This window comes from Bos mutus, chromosome 2 (genome assembly GCF_027580195.1).
Source record: "Bos mutus isolate GX-2022 chromosome 2, NWIPB_WYAK_1.1, whole genome shotgun sequence".
NCBI classification, from domain to species: Eukaryota; Metazoa; Chordata; class Mammalia; order Artiodactyla; family Bovidae; genus Bos; species Bos mutus.
In genome coordinates this window covers 47,929,729-47,949,223 of record NC_091618.1, presented here as the reverse complement: position 1 = coordinate 47,949,223, position 19,495 = coordinate 47,929,729, and the positions used below count along the sequence as shown (strand labels likewise).

Sequence of the window (19,495 nt, the reverse complement as noted above, 5' to 3'; positions counted from 1 at the left end):
AAGAATTACAATGTATTAAAAAGCAAGTTCTTGGAAATACGGTTCCTTCCCCCTTAATTTTGTTATTTTACATCAACAAATGATATAGTGACAATGGATCAGACATACAAAGTAATTAAGTTTTTCCTTGAAGAACTGCTTTTTCAAACGCTATTTATTATGAATTTCAGTTTTTCATCTGGAAGTCTTAAACATGAAGAACTAGGCTTTTTTTTTTAACAACTCAATTCATTTGTGAACGCTGTGCATGTGATTTTTGTTCTACATGTACACATACACACATACAAAACAGAGAAATTAATTACTAGATTTATTCTTGGTCCAATCATCAAGAACAAATCCAGGAACACAAACTATAGTGTAACAAATCAAAATGCTTTTTACTGAATTTGATAATAAGTGAATAATAGATATCATGAACTATTTATGAAAAATACTCAGTAAACTGAGAATATGCTCCAGGGATCAGTGCATCTCCTGCACTGCAAGTGGATTTTTTACCCACCGAGCCACTGAAAAAGCCCAAGCATATACTACATATCAGTAAAACAACTGAGTACAAGACTAGAACTCGTCTTAGGTGTCCATCAAAAATAAATGGTTCTGATTCTGTTTGCTTTGAAGAAAAAAAAAAAAATGTTGAGATTCATTACTGTCCACAGATTAACAACTCATTTATGTTATTATCTACAAAGTTAATTTTTATTTTTTAACAAGTTATTTTATCACTCACATATTTCTGATTCCATTCAAGAGAGCCTATTATTTGGAAAATCCATGGTTGGTTTCATGGGGCATAGTAGACCATATCTTCCATTTAACAATGTTGCTGGTGAAACCCAGCTGTCCGACCTTTGCTGTAGTGACTACAGCATATACAGCAGAAACAATCTGCCTGTTGACCTCCAGCTTAGGTTCAAACTATGTCATTCTGTCAATACCATCTACCTTGATTAGGCTGGGCTTTATACACAACAGGTTATGATCCCAGAGGGATAAAAAGCTTTCCCAAATTAAAAGCAGAAATTTAAAATGAAATACTCATACATTCCTATGCATTTTCCACTTGAAATCCTCAAGGCAGGCCCATGAACTCAAGCTCATGTTGATTGAAAGTGAATGTTTGTTTCTGAGTGTAGCCATCTTACAAATTTAATCGCAGGAAGAAAATAATAAAATGTGTTCTGTGCTTCATTTAGACCTTTTATAACTTGGCACTTGAAAGATGGCAATGGCAAAGAAAAATCATTAATTCCAAAAAAACAGACAAAAAGGACTGTGCAGGAGAAGACAGGCCTCCAGGGCCCAGGGCTTTGGCAGAGCATTTCTTCCTACCAACACGGCCTGCCTTGGTCTAGCCTCATTGGGAGTCTTTTCTCATGCTTCATGCTATTTAGTAAACTGTATACTACATACACTAATTCTAAAATCCAAAGCAATACAACCATGCTCTCAAACTTATCCTTATCCAAAGGAGGTATATAAATAACCAGCAATAAAATGTTGACTAGCCTTGAAATGCCTATTCATGCACATGAATGATAGATGAAAGAGAGCACATACACACAGAGAACTGCAAAATATAGACTTAAGTACACATCCTTCTACTTCGTGTTTTATAATAGTATGAAACAGACTTGCTCAAGAAGATAAGCACTCCTATGGGCTCAATCCAGATAACTGTGGACACATACACGCTACCCTAGTACTTTAAGCCACAACAGAATAGTGGTTTAGTGACATCTGGAACACGTGTAGCCCTCTGTGAACCTCTGAACTCATTTTCAAATGATGCAACAGGCTCTGTCAATAACAGAATGTATACGTTAGCTAAGCGTCAAGGGAGCAGGAGGTTTCACCCCTCTTGGTCTCCCGCCATACCTAATCTGTCAGCACCAAATCTCAAGCAAGCCCACTGCCTTTCTTCCCTGATCCTACTCCTGCAGTTTCACCGTGGCTGAAGACTGTTACCAAACCACAATGGTTGGTTCCATCACTCGTTCATGCTGTTTGACTTCAGCTGAGGCCCAAGCTAATTCTTCTGTCTCAAATTGACTCCCTCTCACTTTCAGAACTGTCAACCCATTTCTGGTCTCCCTTTCAACACCAAATTTTGGAAAGAGTGATTTACAGCCACTGCTTCTGTATCCTTGACAGTTAATCACTCCTTAACTCCTAAATTCTGGCTCCTTCCCTCACCACTCTAATGAAATTATACTCTAAAGCTTGCCAAGGATTTCTCCCAACCAAACACCAAATCTCATGGCATGGTTTCAGACTTCCCCTCCCTAGACTCCGTAGTTTTCCCCACATGGAAGAGTCTCCTCTGGAGACTCTCAGCCCAAATCCTCTATACTTTATCAGCATCTCCCTTTTCTTCTACCTTCACCTGCCCCACCTCTCCTGGCATTTCGTGGTCTCTTTTCCTTGGTGTTAGTAGTGCTGGTGGCTTCTCCCCTCCCTCTGCTGTCCTGTTAAATTCCAGGTTTTGTGAATAAATTTCTAATCTCTTTCTCTGACCCTAACAACTATTTTTAGCACTAAACTCTTATTTTCAATGACTGCTACACATCTTTACTTAAGGAGTCTACTAGCACTTCAAAGTCAAATAGCCCAAAGTCAAAACAGCCCAAAATAATCACTTTAACCTTACTCCAACCATCTCTTTCAATGCCCTCCTTGATTCTCTAAATAATTACGCTTCATTGGTAGTCATGAGGTTCAAAGCCTAGCGTTATCTCTACTCCAGGCAGTTGCAATTTCTGTCAACTTTACTCTCACAATGCTTTTTGACATTACCCTCCACTCCATTGCCACCAGTCTTGTTCAAAACTTCTATGCATTTCAGCCGCACACATAAGGCAGCCTCCTAAGTAAAATTCCTACCCTCTTGATGGGAAAAAAAGTATTCCTAACATCCAATTCTGATCATTTGATGAAAGAATATCCCTACATAAAACCTTCAGTGGTTTCCACTGCTCATTAAACACAGTTCAAAGTTCTTAGCACGAACCTAAGATCTTTGTGGATCTGTTCTTCTACCTTTAAGTCATATTATCTAGCTTTGCTATCAACTATCAGCTGGTCCTGACTTTTTCTGACTCAACCCTTTTCTTGTGTTGTGTGTGTGTGTGTGTGTGTGTGTGTGTTTTAACCTAAAATACCCTTCTTCTCCATGTTTGCCCATTAAATTTTATTCATCGTTCAAGGTCTAACTATCCAGAAACCTTCATACTCAAGTCAGTTGTTCACATATGTGTTCACTCACAATTTTTTTCATCTTTGCATCTGCAGAGAGCTTTGTTTCCTGCCTTGCATTTAGTAGGGTGACTAACTTAAACCCACTGTCCTCTTAAAGACTCACTTGCTTACTCACTTATTTACTCTACTGTAAGTATGCCTAACCCCAACTCCTCACAAATACCCATTGCAGTCACTGCTCACAATTATCTTACATTATTCTCCTGACTTCACATTTTATTTATCTGAGTACATTCTACTTTTCACTACCAGATTGTTACCTCCTTAAGATTAGGCACTTTTATTTTTTGGGTACTCATACAATTGGTCCTCTGTGTCTGTGGATGCAAAATCCACAGATAGGGCGGACCAACTGTACTGCACCATTTTACATAAGGGACTTGAGCATCTATGGGTTTTGGTATTTGCAAGGGTCCTGGAACCAAATTCCTACAGACACCAAAGGGACGATGGCATAAGAGCTAGATTGGCAGTTCTCAAAATGTGACCTAAGACCAGCATCAGGACCAGCTGGGATCTTGTTAGACATGCAAATTTCTGGGTCCCACCCTAGACCTGTGAATCAGAAACTCTAGGAAGTGGGCCAGCAATCTAACAGTCTTCCAAGTAATTCTAATGCACACTCACATTTAGTACTGGTGGGAAAGAACTTCTTGATTATAAGCAGCCTTCAATAAAATAAGACATAGCTAAACCGTTCACTGTCTATCATTTAATATTATATTGGCATATAATTCTCTCAAAATATTAAAAAATGAGTCAACTACCAATTACTACGTTGTGCTAAGTCGTTTCAGTCATGTCCAACTCTGTGTAACCCTATGGACTGCAGACCTCCAGGCTCCTCTGTCCATGGGGATTCTCTGGGCAAGAATACTGGAGTGGGCTGCCAAGTCCTCCTCCAGGTAATTTTCCCAACCCAGAAATTGACCTGTCTCTCTTACGTCTCCTGCACTGACAGGCGGGTTCTTTACCACTAGCACCACTTGGGAACCCCTTTATCAATACTACTTTACCAGTATCTTAAATCTAACTTATACATTTTGAAGGGTTTATTAAAAATTATGAAAATGATAACATATAATAATATTTTTTGTAAAGTTCAAAGATACAGTAAGTTTAGAACTAGTTTTTTTAAAAATAAAAACAAGGAATGATAATCACAAAATTCAAGATCAGGGTTACATCTGGGGAAAGTAAATGGAAAAGAGGGCGGAAGGAGAAGTACATAAAGAGACCCACGTCACTAGTAACATTTCAGGTGCTGAGTTGGGTAGTGAGTTCACAGATATTCATTACGTCACTGAAATTAATCATAGCCAAGCGTAGATCAATGGTGATAGTATTTCACGAACTAAAGATTATTAATTAATATGATTCTATGTGCTCTGAGATCCACAGAAAAATTTTAAAGAGATAAACAATATTTGTCACAACGTGTCCATAGTATTAACATGATACATGATATATCATTAACATGATATAAACATTATGATGTTTAATGCTAATGGTACCTGTGTGCGATTGAATGCCACTCTTGCAAAGACAGCTTGGGACACACTGGCTCTCTTCAACTCATCTCTGACTTGCTGGTAGATATCTGGAGATACTTCCACAGAGGAGTTGGTTGGCTCTGGCTTAACTGCTCTGGGAATAGGTGGGTGGTTCAAGAACTGCTGGTTGATGGCTTGAGGATGCTGGTGAGCCAGAAGCCGGCTAACGGCAATCTGTTGGTTGATCAGATGGGCCATGGCAATTTGTTGCCTGACAAGTTGTGGACTGAGCTGGGGAGAAAGAAGACCAGGGCTCATGATGGGCTGTAATGCGGGCACTTGGTTTCGGATTGGAGTACTGTGGTGGATTTGGCTATGAGGAGACTGTTCGTTGGTTTTCCCCAGGGAGGCCAGCTGGTTCATATTTGGTAAATGCATTGGACGCTGGCCCAGAACACAATAGTCTGAAAGGTTTTCTCGTTCCACTCTTTCCACTGTTAAGAGATAAAAATGATAATTTGTCATTATCATCATTAGTATAATTTGTTGCTGATACATGTAGTTTTAAATTATATTTTTGGTATATTAATTAAAAAGATTTTTTTCATACAAAGCTGGAAGACCCAGAGTAAAAGTGAGTCATCTTTTCCTGAAAAAATGTTACAATAATAGATTTTTCCATAGGTTATGATATGAAAATAAAAATATTTGCCTTTTTTAAATTTCTAAAAGTAGGCATTCTATTAAATAGCCAAGACAGAAATGGTTATTACAAATTCTAAATCTTCTCATGTTTCCAACCTCTATCACCTCCTTCATCATCCACTGTGGTAAAAAAAAAAAAAAAAAAAAAAAGCTGTTTTAATCTTCTGTAGTTTGTGGTTAATTGTGCAGTTCATGAGTATCATGAAATGTCAAGAACAACATCTTCTGCCAAATTAATTACTATGCAGGTCAGGAAGCAACAGTTAGAACTGGACATGGAACAACAGACTGGTTCCAAACAGGAAAAGGAGTACGTCAAGGCTGTATATTGTCACCCTGCTTATTTAACTTATATGCAGAGCACATCATGAGAAATGCTGGGATGGAAGAAGCACAAGCTGGAATCAAGATTGCTGGGAGAAATATCAATAACTTCAGATATGCAGATGACACCACCCTTATGGCAAAAAGTGAAGAGGAACTAAAAAGCCTCTTGATGAAAGTGAAAGTGGAGAGTGAAAAAGTTGGCTTAAAGCTCAACATTCAGAAAACGAAGATCATGGCATCTGGTCCCATCGCTTCATGACAAATAGATGGGGAAACAGTGGAAACAGTGTCAGACTTTATTTTGGGGGGCTCCAAAATCACTGAAGATGGTGACTGCAGCCATGAAATTAAAAGACACTTACTCCTTGGAAGGAAAGTTATGACCAACCTAGATAGCATATTGAAAAGCAGAGACATTACTTTGCCAACAAAGGTCTGTCTAGTCAAGGCTATGGTTTGTCCAGTGGTCATGTATGGATGTGAGAGTTGGACTGTGAAGAAAGCTGAGCGCCGAAGAATTGATGCTTTTGAACTGTGGTGTTGGAGAAGACTCTTGAGAGTCCCTTGGACTGCAAGGAGATCCAACCAGTCCATTCTAAAGGAGATCAGTCCTGGGTGTTCTTTGGAAGGACTGATGCTGAAGCTGAAACTCCAGTACTTTGGCTACCTCATGCAAAGAGTTGACTCATTGGAAAAGACTCTGATGCTGGGAGGACTTGGGGGCAGGAAGAAAAGGGGATGACAGCGGATGAGATGGCTGGATGGCATGACTGACTTGATGGACGTGAGTTTGAGTGAACTCCAGGAGTTGGTGATGGACAGGGAGGCCTGGTGTGCTGCGATTCATGGGGGTCGCAAAGAGTCGGACACGACTGAGCAACTGAACTGAATAAAAAATCTCACATAAATACTATTATACAACTATGGAGACATTTATATAAAAGGCCTGTCTCATAGTATACCCTTTCAACTCCTCACTTGGTATCTTTTCTATAGGAATGTATCTTTAAGACATGGATATTTTAATGATTGTGATATGCACCAGAATAAGAAAAAGTCTCACAAAATTAATAATATCACCTTGATTTGCCATTTGTTTGCTAGGACCAGTGCATTCTCTTGGAAAAACCCTGTTAGCCTTTAACCTACTTTTAAGATTGCCAAGAAAAATATCAATAACCTCAGATATGCAGATGACACCACCCTTATGATAGACAGCAAAGAAACTAAAGAGCCTCTTGATGAAAGTGAAAGACGTGAGTGAAAAAGTAAGATCATGGCATCCGGTCCCATCACTTCATGGCAAATAGATGGGGAAACAATGGGAACAGTAAGAGACTTTATTTTCTTGGGCTCCAAAATCACTGCAGATAGTGACTAAAACCATGAAATTAAAAGACACTTGCTCCTTGGAAGAAAAGCTATGACCAACCTAGATGGCATGTTAAAAAGCAGAGACACTACTTTGCCAACAAAGGTCCATCTAGTCCAAGCTATGGTTTTTCCAATTGTTATGTACGGATGTGAGAGTTGGACTATAAAGAAAGCTGAGCGCCGAAGAATTGATGCTTTTGAACTGTGGTGTTGGAGAAGACCCTTGAGAGTCCCTTGGACTGCAAGGAGATCCAACCAGTCAATTCTAAAGGAAATCAGCCCTGAATATTCATTAAAAGGACTGATGTTGAAGCTGAAATTCAAACACTTTGGCCACCTGATGCAAAGAACTGACTCACTGGAAAAGACCCTGATGCTGGGAAAGATTGAAGGCAGGAGGAGAAGGGGACGACGAGGATGAGATGGTTGGATGGCATCACCGACTCAACGGACATGAATCTGAGTAAGCTCCGGGAGTTGGTGATGGACAGGGAAGCGTGACTAAGTGACTGAACTGAAGTGAACTGATTTACTATTAAATAAAATTCTCCCTTTCTCCAGGTTATTTTTCTTATATGTTTTATTGTACTTTAGTAAAGATTTAAGGAATAACTTTGAAAGGGAGAAAAAGGAAAGTATCATATATGTTCAAACAAGAGGCAGTCTTTTCTTCCCTCAGGAATATTTCACAAGAAAGACTCACATCAAAAAAGAAAAAAAAAGTCACATCATATCAAATCAAATCCTTATCTAAATCTCTGTATTACATTATTATGTAAAGTTAAGGTTTGTTTGGGGAAAACACATTAGGCTGAATCAACCTCTATCTTTGCCAGCTTTAAATGCTTGTGGATATAATCTAACAAAAACTGTGTTATGCTGTTGTTTTTATTTTGACACTCTGCTTGTGCTATTCTGTGAATATTTCCCCAGGCCTGAACCCAGGCCCTGGCAGTGAGAGCATGTAATACCAACCACGGGGCTGCCAGGGAATTCCCCAAAAATCTGATAAAGCAAAAATTCTGCATGGAAGTAATTTTTTCTTACAATTGGAAATGTTGTATATGATTATGCAAAAGTGTATTGATATAACTTTAAAGAAAACTACTTTGAGTGATTACATGCTAGAAAGCAGAAAAGTATTCACCTGTAAGACAAATTTTTTAAATAATTGCACCTTTCAATATGCAAACAGTGCTTGTAAATTGGCACATGGCTTACAGTGATAGAGTCATAATTGATCAAAAAAGTACTGAGTCTCACATACTAAGATAACGAACATATAGCTGCCAGGGGAAAGGGGCAGTTAGGGAGTCTGGGATGATCGTGTATACACTGCTATATTTAAAATGGATAACCAGCAAGGACCTATTGCATAGCACTCTGCTAAATGTTATGTGATAGTCTGGATGGGAGAGAGGCTTGGGGGAAAATGCGTACATGAATACGTATGGCAGAGTTCCTTCATTGTTGGCCTGAAACTATCACAACACTGCTAACTTGCTATACCCTAATACAAAATAAAGTTCAAAACAAAAAGTACTGAATCTCAAAATATTTAGGCAAAAGTGATGTGTGCTGGAAAACTGGGTAAGATGACTCAAAACAGGGAATTTAGAGATGACAAAGTCACTAGAATCAAATCATACGTAAAGTATTTGAAAAAAATCAATCAAGAAAGTAATATTTCTAAATTAATATTTCATATAACGTGATTTTTAAATACATACAAGGAAGTAATATCTGCTCATTTTATTACATGTCTAAAGATTTTGTATATTTAAAACTTCTAACTGGTAAAGCACATAGACATCCATATCTTGGGAGCACCTTATATTCAGACATATACAATATTTTTTCATGATTTTTTAAAAAACTGAATGGTGCTTAACTTTCCTATGAACTCCTAAATAAGTCAAAAGTTTACTTCAAACTTCTTTAAGACTTCAATTTATAACTTAATCCTTTCGATGTAACTCATGTATTTTGTATTCACCTTTCCTTCATAAAGTTCAAGGTAAACAAATTATTTTAATCTTATCCTCTAAAGGCAAACATTTTTCAGGTATTGTAATAAGACACACTTAAAATCAAACCAAGCAAATAGTTAAGAGACTTTAAGCAAGGTAATCTAACACAGTTTTCATAGGACAGAAGTTGCTATTGTAAGTTCCTCACTGAAAGAAGTGAAGAGGGTATGGAAGAAGGTATTCCGTGCAAAGGGAAATCAAAAAAAAGCTAAAGTAGCAATGCTCATATCAGACAAATAGACTTTAAAGACTGTTAGAAGAGACAAAAAAGGACACTATACAATGATCAAGAGATCAATCCAAAAAGAAGATGTAACAGTTGTAAATATACATACAACAAACAGTAGCACCTAATATATAAGGCAAATGCTAACAGCCATAAAAGGAGAAATTAACACAATAATAGTGGGTGACTTTAACACTCCACTTTTGTCAATGGACATATCATCCAAACAGAAAATCAGTAAGGAAACAAAGGCCTTAAATGTTACATTAGACCAGATGGACTTAACTGATTTTTATAGAGCATTCTATTGAAAAATAACAAAATACACATTTTTCCCAAGTGCACATGGAATATTCTCCAGGATCAACCATGTGCTGGGACACAAAGCAAGCCTTGGTAAATTTAAGCAAATTAAAATTGTATCAGGCATCTTTTCTGACCATGTGCTATGAGATTAGAAATAAACTACAAGAAAAAAACTATTTAAAAAAAAAAACACAAATAGGTGGAGGCTAAATAAGATGTTACTAAATAACTAATGAATCACTGAAGAAATCAAGGAGGAAATAAAGTATCTAGAAACAAATGAAAATGAAAGCACAATGATCCAAAACCTATGGAATGCAGCAAAAGCAGTTCTAACAGGAAAGTATAGCAATACAATCTTACCTCAGGAAATAAGAAAAATCTCAAATAACAACCAAACCTTACACCTAAAGCAACTAGAGAAAGAAAAACAAACAAACAAAAAACCTAAAGTTAGCAGAAAGAAAAAAAAAAAGCATAAACATCAGAGTAGAAATAAATAAAACAGAGACAAAGAAGACAATAGCAAAAATCAATGAAACTAAAAGTCGGTTCTTTGAAAAGATAAACAAAATTGATAAACCTTTAGCCAGACTCATCAAGAAAAAAAAGAGAGGACTCAAATGAATAAAGCTAGACATGAAAAAGGAAACTTTACAACTGACACCACAGAAATACAAAAGATCATAAGAGATTTCCACAAGCAACTGTATGCCAATAAAACGGACAACCGGAAAGAAATGGACAAATTCTTAGAAAGTCACAAGCTCCCAAGACTGAATTAGGAAGAAATAGAAAACATTAGCAGACCAATCACAAGCACTGACCCTCCCAACAAACAAAAGTCCCAGATGGCTACACAGGTGAATTCTATCAAACATTTAGAGAAGGGCTAACCCCCATCCTTCTGAAAAGGTTCCATAAATTGCAGAGGAAATAAAATTCCCAAACTCATTTTACAAGGCCACCATCACCCTTATACCAAAATCAGATAAAGGTGCTACAAAAAAAAAAAAAAAAAGATTATACGCCAAATATCACTGATGAATATAGATGCAAAAATCCTCAACAAAATACTAGCAATCTGAATTCAATCAAGTGGAATATATCCCTGGGATGCAAGGATTTTTCAATATCCACAAATTTATCAATGTGATACACCACATCAATAAATGAAGAACAAAGTTTCCAGAATAAAGTCATACTTTTCAGGCAGAAATACTTGCCCTCAGACATTCAATTCACTTTTGTTTGCTTGCTTTTTAATTCAGCCAAAATAAAGGCAAATTCAAGTTAGTATATTATGTTTTCAGGTACGTAAGAAGTAGACATTTTATTCATTTCTTTTTCTACTAAAAAAAAAAAGAAGAAGAAATATCCTGTTAATGCAAACATTCTTTGATCAAAAGCTAATTTTCCAAAATGTCACTATTTTCATTTTTCAGTACTTAATTACATTTGAGTTACTTTCTTGAGCTCTGTGAAATCTCTATGATACTGGTGCAATAAGAATCAGAATAACATCAGTCCATATTCCTTTAAGATTCAGTCAGTTCAGTTCAATTCAGTCGTTCAGTCGTGTCCGACTCTTTGAGACCCCATGGACTACAGCATGCCAGCTTCCCTGTCCATCACCAACTCCCGGAGTTTCCTCAAACTCATCTCCACTGAGTCGGTGATGCCATCCAACCATCTCATTCTCTGTCATCCCCTTTTCCTCCTGCCTTCAATCTTTCCCAGCATCAGGGTCTTACTTCTAATGAGTCAGTTCTTCACATCCTTTAAGATTATACATAATAATTCCCCTTTTCTAATGAGTTCCCAGATCCTTATAATTTCATATAGTTTAGAACAGTGACTGAGGAAGTATCTTTCTAGTGACATGTGGCCACACCATGAAGTACTAACTCATTAGTAAACCATAATGAAGGCATTGCAAATTCAAATGCCTACACAGCCAGGTAGAGCACAACAGCCAGGGAAGCCAGCCACAGAGATACTTGGAGAGAAAGTCTTCCAGTCCAAAGAGAGTAGTCACTACCTTGACTCAGCCAGTTGTCTTTCTCATATTGTCATTTCTTTAGATGTTGTTTCCAAAAATAATATTTTTTTTAAATCTGGATTTTTGCAGGATAGCTCCTAAATTTAGAAACTGGCAAATAACTCTATTTTCAAAACACAAGAAAAGCCAAACAAAATACTTCTGAAAACTAGGTTCTGCCCATACACAGGTTACCAGTGTTAAAATTTTACCTATGAGAATAAAGATACCCTCTATGTTGTTAAAGATGTTAAAGCAAACCTTATTCAGGAGCATCACAACAGGTCTAGGGACCACTGCAATGGGATATTACAGTCGGGGAAAGAGACTGGGGCCAACTCCAAAAACAGCATGAGAAAGTGGGAATGTACAGCCAAGGAAGAGTCTGGGGGTCAGAGGTGGAAAATAACCAAAAGGAAACGTCATGAGTAAGAAGGATTCTAGCTAAACTGAACTAACAGGATTCTTTGCTGAAGACAGGCCAGGGTGATCAGACATCACCTAGGGGATGTTAGAGGATGAGGAACCCGATAAGAATGAGATATCGAGGCTGATCAGATATCAAGCAGGTTGTGGTTAAACTGACTTAGCAGGGTTCTCATAAAACTGGATTTTACAAGGAAGTGCACAGATGGGCCTAGGAAAAGGTTCAAGAGCTTGTCTTAAGTTTGGTCAAGGAATGAGGCTTCATCAACATTTCCCGGGCCTTGACAGCTCTATCAATAAAAGTCAAATTCTTTACTTCAAATAATAAAGAAAAAAAATCATCATCCCAACTTTAAAAATGGCTGAAAATCAAATGATCACCAACAGGCTTTATTTTTACTGAACAAGGCTGGTCATAGTTTCAGGAGTAGTTTGCATAGATTTTGTCAAATCTGAAAAACATTTTCTTCTGCTGCCACTCTTATACAAATAATATCAGAATAATATTTTAGCCTCTTATGTCACAGAAATAAGAATACAAATACTTGAAAAAAAAAAGTCAGAGGAGCATCACATTGTACCAGACTCAACCTGAAAAGTAAGCTTGAACATTCATTACTTCTTTTCTCTCTTCTTTCTGACCTTCCTCCCATCCTTCCTTTCATTCCTCTCTTCCTCCTTCCCTCTCTTCTTCCCCTGTTCTTTCTTTTTAAATTACTTGAAAATAATCATAGTGACTAAAATGTAGACATAACAGCAGTGCCTGATTTTGTATTTTGCTTTTTCACTCTGATGGAAAATATCATGTTAAGCCTGACTTAAATTAAACCAAGACCAAAGGTAAGCCCTGGTCCTAACGGTTCATCTTATCTCTACAACACTTAGCGATGGATCAGAAATTCTAAAAAACATAAAGAATAAAATGAAGTGCTGCCTCTCATAGCAAAAGCAATGCTCCCATTCATAACAGAACACATCCTCAATAAAGCCAAAATGCTTACTTATTAAAGAGACATTAAAAATACAACTGCTTCCAGAGTTTTACATCAGAGCTGCAATTTAATTCACAGTGAATTTGATTCTCAGTTCAGTTCAGTGGCTTAGTCGTGTCCGACTCTTTGCGACCCCATGAATTGCAGCACGCCAGGCCTCCCTGTCCATCACCAACTCCCAGAATTCACTCAAACTCAACGTCCATCGAGTCAGTGATGCCATCCAGCCATTTCATCCTCTGTCATCCCCTTCTCTTCCTGCCCCCAAGTCCTCCCAGCATCAGAGTCTTTTCCAATGAGTCAACTCTTCGCATGAGGTAGCCAAAGTACTGGAGTCTCAGCGTTAGCATCATTCCTTCCAAAGAAATTCTTTAGAATGGACTGGTTGGATCTCCTTGCAGTCCAAGGGGCTCTCAAGAGTCTTCTCCAACACCACAGTTCAAAAGCATCACTTCTTCGACGCTCAGCTTTCTTCACAGTCCAACTCTCACATCCATACATGACCACTGGAAAAACCATAGCCTTGACTAGACAGACCTTTGTTGGCAAAGTAACGTCTCTGCTTTTGAATATACTATCTAGGTTGGTCATAACTTTCCTTCCAAGGAGTAAGCGTCTTTTAATTTCATGGCTGCAATCACCATCTGCAGTCATTTTGGAGCCCAAAAAAATAAAGTCTGACACTGTTTCCACTGTTTCCCCATCTATTTGCCATGAAATGATGGGACCAGATGCCATGATCTTCGTTTTCTGAATGTTGAGCTTTAAGCCAACTTTTTCACTCTGCTCTTTCACTTTCATTAAGAGGCTTTTTAGTTCCTCTTCACTTTCTGCCATTGATTCTACTGTTGCCAAAGTCTGTAAAGGTAATTTGTGGAATGAGAAGTGCCTGGGAAGGAATGATGTTCCCAGCTTAAAGTACAAGTCCCCAGCATGTGGCAAGTGGGGCTGAAACACTGCCGTGTTTAGTAGCAGAGCAGCTTTCTGTAGCTATTTTAACCTCTGGAGAAGGGTCCCAGTCCTCGGGCCTTGCAGCTGGGTAGTTCAGATCTGGAGTCTGCTCAAGTTTCTGAGAAACTCACAGTTCCTGGAGGATCTTGCTAATTCCTTTGAAGTTCCTGGGACTCAGTGAAAATAACAAAGACTGGGAACTACTATCTAACCATCCTCTGAGCTTCTGGGGTTGTATACAACTCCAAATAGATGTCCTAACCAAGAGCACCCTATGAACATTAGCTATTCAATGCCCAAGACTGCTGGCTATGATAGGTTATTCACAGTCAAGAAAGTTGTACTCCACCCCAGGGATTTATTTGCATTACAATGAAAAGGTATTTGGTTCAAAAAAAAATCTCATTTTATTTCATGCAATTTCACAGTACATCCAGGAAATCAAGTGTTTAAGAATCACAAATCCCTGACATACACATATATATTTTAGAAGGTTGCAGAAACATTTTCAATGCTCAAAAAATATATGTCTATATGTAAATCTTGTCATATTCCTATCTGGCACTTAGTTTTTTATTATAATGTCTTTATTGCAGCCTGGGGTAAATATGTTTTCAGCTATTGGGAAAGATGTATGGCATAAAAGTTAACAGCAGAGATTTCTTAGCCAGACTGCCAGGGCTTAAATCTCAGCTTGCCCATTTGGTAGATATGCGACTATGGATAGGTTACTTAACTTCCTTGTGCCTTAGGACATTCAATGTGGGTTAAAAAGTATGCCTACCTTGAAGGATTATTGTGCAGATTAAATGAATTAATATATGTCAACACTTAGAACAGTATCTGGCACTATGGAGTGTTTGTCATTACTGTTAATATCCACCTTGTTTGTGTGTCTGTGTGTGTGTGTACTGACATATGTACACACATGGATGTACATTGCACATTTCAGGTCTGTGTCAAAGACATTAAAAATACGGTCCTATGAAACAGCAAAATTTATATTTCGTGGAAACTGTTAGAAATACAAATTCAGAATCTCTTCGAGTTTTTATGTATACCAAATTTCCAATTCTTATGTAAAGTTTGAGAATCAATGCCTATATCATTTTTGCTTTTACTTACTGTCTTTCAAGGGTATACAAGATATAGCTGCCAGGTGATTTTCATGTAATCTGAAATTTGAGAATCCTGTTCTGTATTGTCCGGGGTTTATGTTGTTGTCTTTTGATGCAAGACATTTATAACTGTCATATTTCTTTTTTTTTTTTCTCTAAACCCTAATGACATTAAGGATTCAATCTTACTGAACTGTCACTATATTATTAAAGCTGGTTAAGTGGTAAGTATTAATCGTGTCTGACTCTTTGTGACCCTGTGGACTATAGCCCGCCAGGCTCCTCTGTCCATGGAATTCTCCAGACAAGAATACTGAAGTGGGTAACCATTCCCTTCTCCAGAGGATCTTCTCGATCCAGGGATCAAACCCAGGTCTCCTGCATTATAGGCAGATTCTTTACAGTCTGAACCACCAGAAAAGCCCTCACTGTATTATAAATGTATCAAAACATTTTGAATTTTCTTCTCTATGATGTATCTTTAGTTTTTGTTGATGATCATATTATACTGAAGAAGCATTGATTGGACCTGATATTAGAAAACTGCACTCAAATCTACATTCTAATTCTTACTAGCTCTGAGACCTCCTTTTGAGCAAGTTGGAGATTTCTCTGGATCTTAGTTTTACTGTAGGGAAAATATCATTATCTTAGAATTGTAAGGGTAAATTTTAGATGATCAGTATCTACATGAAAGGTCTTTGTTTAAATGTTACTGTACATTTCAGGAAATGTCTATATAATTATGATTAACAGATTAGCTTTGCCATTTCAAAATTAGGACATTCTGACCATTCTGACCTGATTAGAACATTCTAACCAGTGTCTGCTGTTTCCCAAGGGTCATCTGAGGAATTGCAACTTTTCCTTTGGTTTAAGTAACAATGGCATGTTATATCATATTGCTTTTTAAAACAAATCACTATAGCTTAAAAGAATTCATTGTCAATTTAGAATCATATGCTTCAAAGCACATGAAGGAATGTGTTAGATTTAGCTTCTCCAAATGAGGCTTAATAGTTCATATCTTGACTTTCAAATTAGGAGACAGCAGAATAGATGGGAAATAAAATGACAACCTCCCAACTTTGGAAATTAAATTTATAGGAATACTATATAAATACAGCTTTAAGTTTCAAAATTACTATAAATAAAAAATGGAAAGAAAATTTAAGGAATAAAACATGCTTTAACTATATACAAGTTACATTCACATTAAACATAAAAAAGAAGAAAAGGGTCCTACAGTATTTTTTTCTAATTGAAGAATGAAAGTGATAGTCACTCAGTCATGTCTGAGTCTTTGTGACCCCATGGACTATATAGCCCACCAGGCTTCTCTGTCCATGGGATTTTCCAGACAACACTGGAATGGGATGCCATTTCCTTCTTCAGGGGATCTTCCCAACCCAGTGATCGAACCTGGCTCTCCAGCATTGCAGGCACACTCTTTACCATCTGAGCCACCAGGGAAGCCCCAACTGAAGAACAGTTGATTTACAATATTGTATTGGTTTCAAGCATACAACAAAGTGATTCACTTATACATACATGTGTATATATCTATATTATTTTTCCAATTATTTTCCATTATAGTTAATTACATGATATTGAATATAGTTCCCTGTACTATATAGTAAATCTTTGTTGTTTTACACACAGAGAGAACTAAAAGAAACATAGGGGCTTCCTGGATGACTCAGCAGTAAAGAATTCGCCTGCAATGCAGGAGATCAGGAGATGTGGGTTTGATCCCTGGGTAGGAAGATCCCCTGGAGGAGGAAATGGCAACCCACTCAGTATTCTTGCCTGGAAAATCCCATGGATGGAGAACCCTGGCAGGCTACAATCCAAAGGGTGGCAAAGCATGCATGCAAAAGAAACACACAAACACACAAAATAGCTTTTTTTTCTTCAGCCTATTGCTTCTCTGTTAGATTCATTGTTTTTATTACTTCTATCTGCTATAGATGCTATAAAAAAGTAAATCCAGAAAAATTTCAGTACTCAAAATATACTCAAGTGACTTTATGCCCCAAAGTATACTTTCTGAAGAGGATTTATGAGCAAAGGGTGAAGCCATATACATAGAGTTAGCATACATATTAGCATTAGCATACATATCTGCTAATCAAATCAAGATGGCACAGGATAGGTGCAAAGAAGAGCAAACTGGGATTTTTAAAGCCTAAGTTCTAACTAGCTGGGGGATTTGGGGATGACCTGCAAAATGAGAAAGATTACCTGTAAACTGGTTTTAAAGCAACCTTCCAGGTTACTCATCTAATAAAGAGTATTGTTGCTAGGATTTTCAAAGCAATTCCCTGGCAATATCTGCTGTTTTTTGACTCCTTGGCAAAAATTAAGACTTAACTCATGATATCTCTCTTTGGGAAACTCCCCAATGCAACAATAGTAGTTTAGTAGTTTATACACTGGTAGTAACAGCAGTTGTAGTATTGCTCTTGCAAGTTTATCTGTCAACACTGCTTAAAAGACTGATAATTTTTTCCAGAAACATGAACCAAGTGTTTCAATGCAAACCTTAACAAAATTGCCTTTTAGAAAGAAGCCCTAGGGTTTTGTCCATAGTTATAATGAGTAGAAAGCAATGAATTGGGTAAAAGGCTTTGCAATGAGAAATTTCTGGAATTTCTGGCCTATGGATTTTTTCCTTAAACCATTAAGATGCTTATGCAAATGTAAACAGATTAGCAAGAATGAGTGCTAATGGATTCCATAATAAGCTAACACTCTAAGTATTCACCAGAACAAATCCTGGAAACCCTGGATAGAAGAGTACAGCCAAATAAAAATTTGGGTGGGAGGAGTGAAGAATAATTCATTTCTCTGTGACTCCTTCAGCCTCAGAAAGTACTCTAGAAGCAATTCTACAAGGTAAGACAAAGGCTGACCATGTGACACTCTTTGTAGAAACGTTGCCAATCAAATCAATAGTTTGGAATGGGTACTCACATCTTGAGCATAGGGAAAAGATATTCTTGAGCATACCACTGCTGTGGATTTCCAAACCTCCACCCCAAGATCCTTGCTCCCTCAACCCTAACCCCCAAACCTTGTATCCTAATTTTAAGGATAATGATCCTGTCTAATACCAGAGAAGTTAGATAACTTGTTCAAGGTCAAATAGTAGTCCAAATGTAGACAAATATTTAGCAAAAATTAAAATGATTAGAGCTACTGGCTTTGGTCTTATAAGCATAATAAACAAATCACAGGGCCAGTAAAAACTAATGTTTGTTTGTTAGTTTTTTCTCTTTTTCTGCATAACTCAAAGTGAAGTTCTCAGGGACTAAATGCTTCACAAGTACTTTTGTTGTATTTCGTTTAGAGAAAAATATTTTTATTCTTAGTGTACTGCAGATAACTTCAAGCCTTCTATCATTTATATAGTAGTTGAGGTACTGAGCTAACCCTTAACACATCACTGTCATTTAATTCTCACATAAAAATTATATCACATAGATATCATTATGCCACTTTATTGAAGAAGTTGAAGATCAGTGGAAAAAAAAAGAAAACATAAATTTATTAAATAAAGCAAGTAATAGAACTCAAACTTATGTCTTTAGGACCTTAAAGCCTCTGTCCCACTGCTTATGTTAAACTTCCCAAGTTGGGGTATGTGGCTGCTATTCATTTTAGGGTTTGAGTCAGGACTTACCAACTTTCCAACAGACAAGTCCTGCTTTCTGTTTGTACATGTGTGTGCAGGTGTGCATGCGGTCCATACATGCAGAGGTGACATGATGAGTGGATGAGTTATCTGAATGGTAGGGGCTCTCCCTGCAGGCTAAACTCTGTGCCCTGTAAACCTTCCTGATGCGACAGACTGCAGAAGCCAGTCGGTTCTGAACGGTGAGGAAATTACTGATTTTTCCCAACTGCATGAGCTAATCACTAAAATAGGATTATTCACATTTGCTTTTTAATTGTTTTAATTCATAGGATAGAATTTATTAACTACTTTGTACTTATTTATTAGTCAGCTACTATGTATCAGGTCCTTGTGAGTCCCTTGGACAGCAAGGAGATCAAACCAGTCAATCCTAAAGGAAATCAACCCTGAATATTCATTGAAGGGACTCATGCTGAAGCTGAAGCTTCAATACTTTGGCCACCTGATATGAACAGCCAACTCACTGGAAAAGACCCTGATGCTGGAAAAGACTGAAGACAAAAGGAGAAGAGGGTAGCAGAGGATAAGATGGTTGGATAGCATCA

The 19,495-nt window shown here is 37.5% G+C and overlaps 1 protein-coding gene across 1 annotated transcript in view; it reads right to left on the bottom strand.

Moving 5' to 3' along the window:
- SATB2 (SATB homeobox 2) overlaps window positions 1-19,495 on the bottom strand; it is a 199,620-nt gene that overhangs the window by 70,043 nt on the left and 110,082 nt on the right. The window contains exon 7 of the mRNA XM_070388657.1: window positions 4,776-5,248. Within this exon, the coding sequence (XP_070244758.1) occupies window positions 4,776-5,248 (473 nt within the window). The remainder of the gene's footprint in view (window positions 1-4,775; window positions 5,249-19,495) is intronic.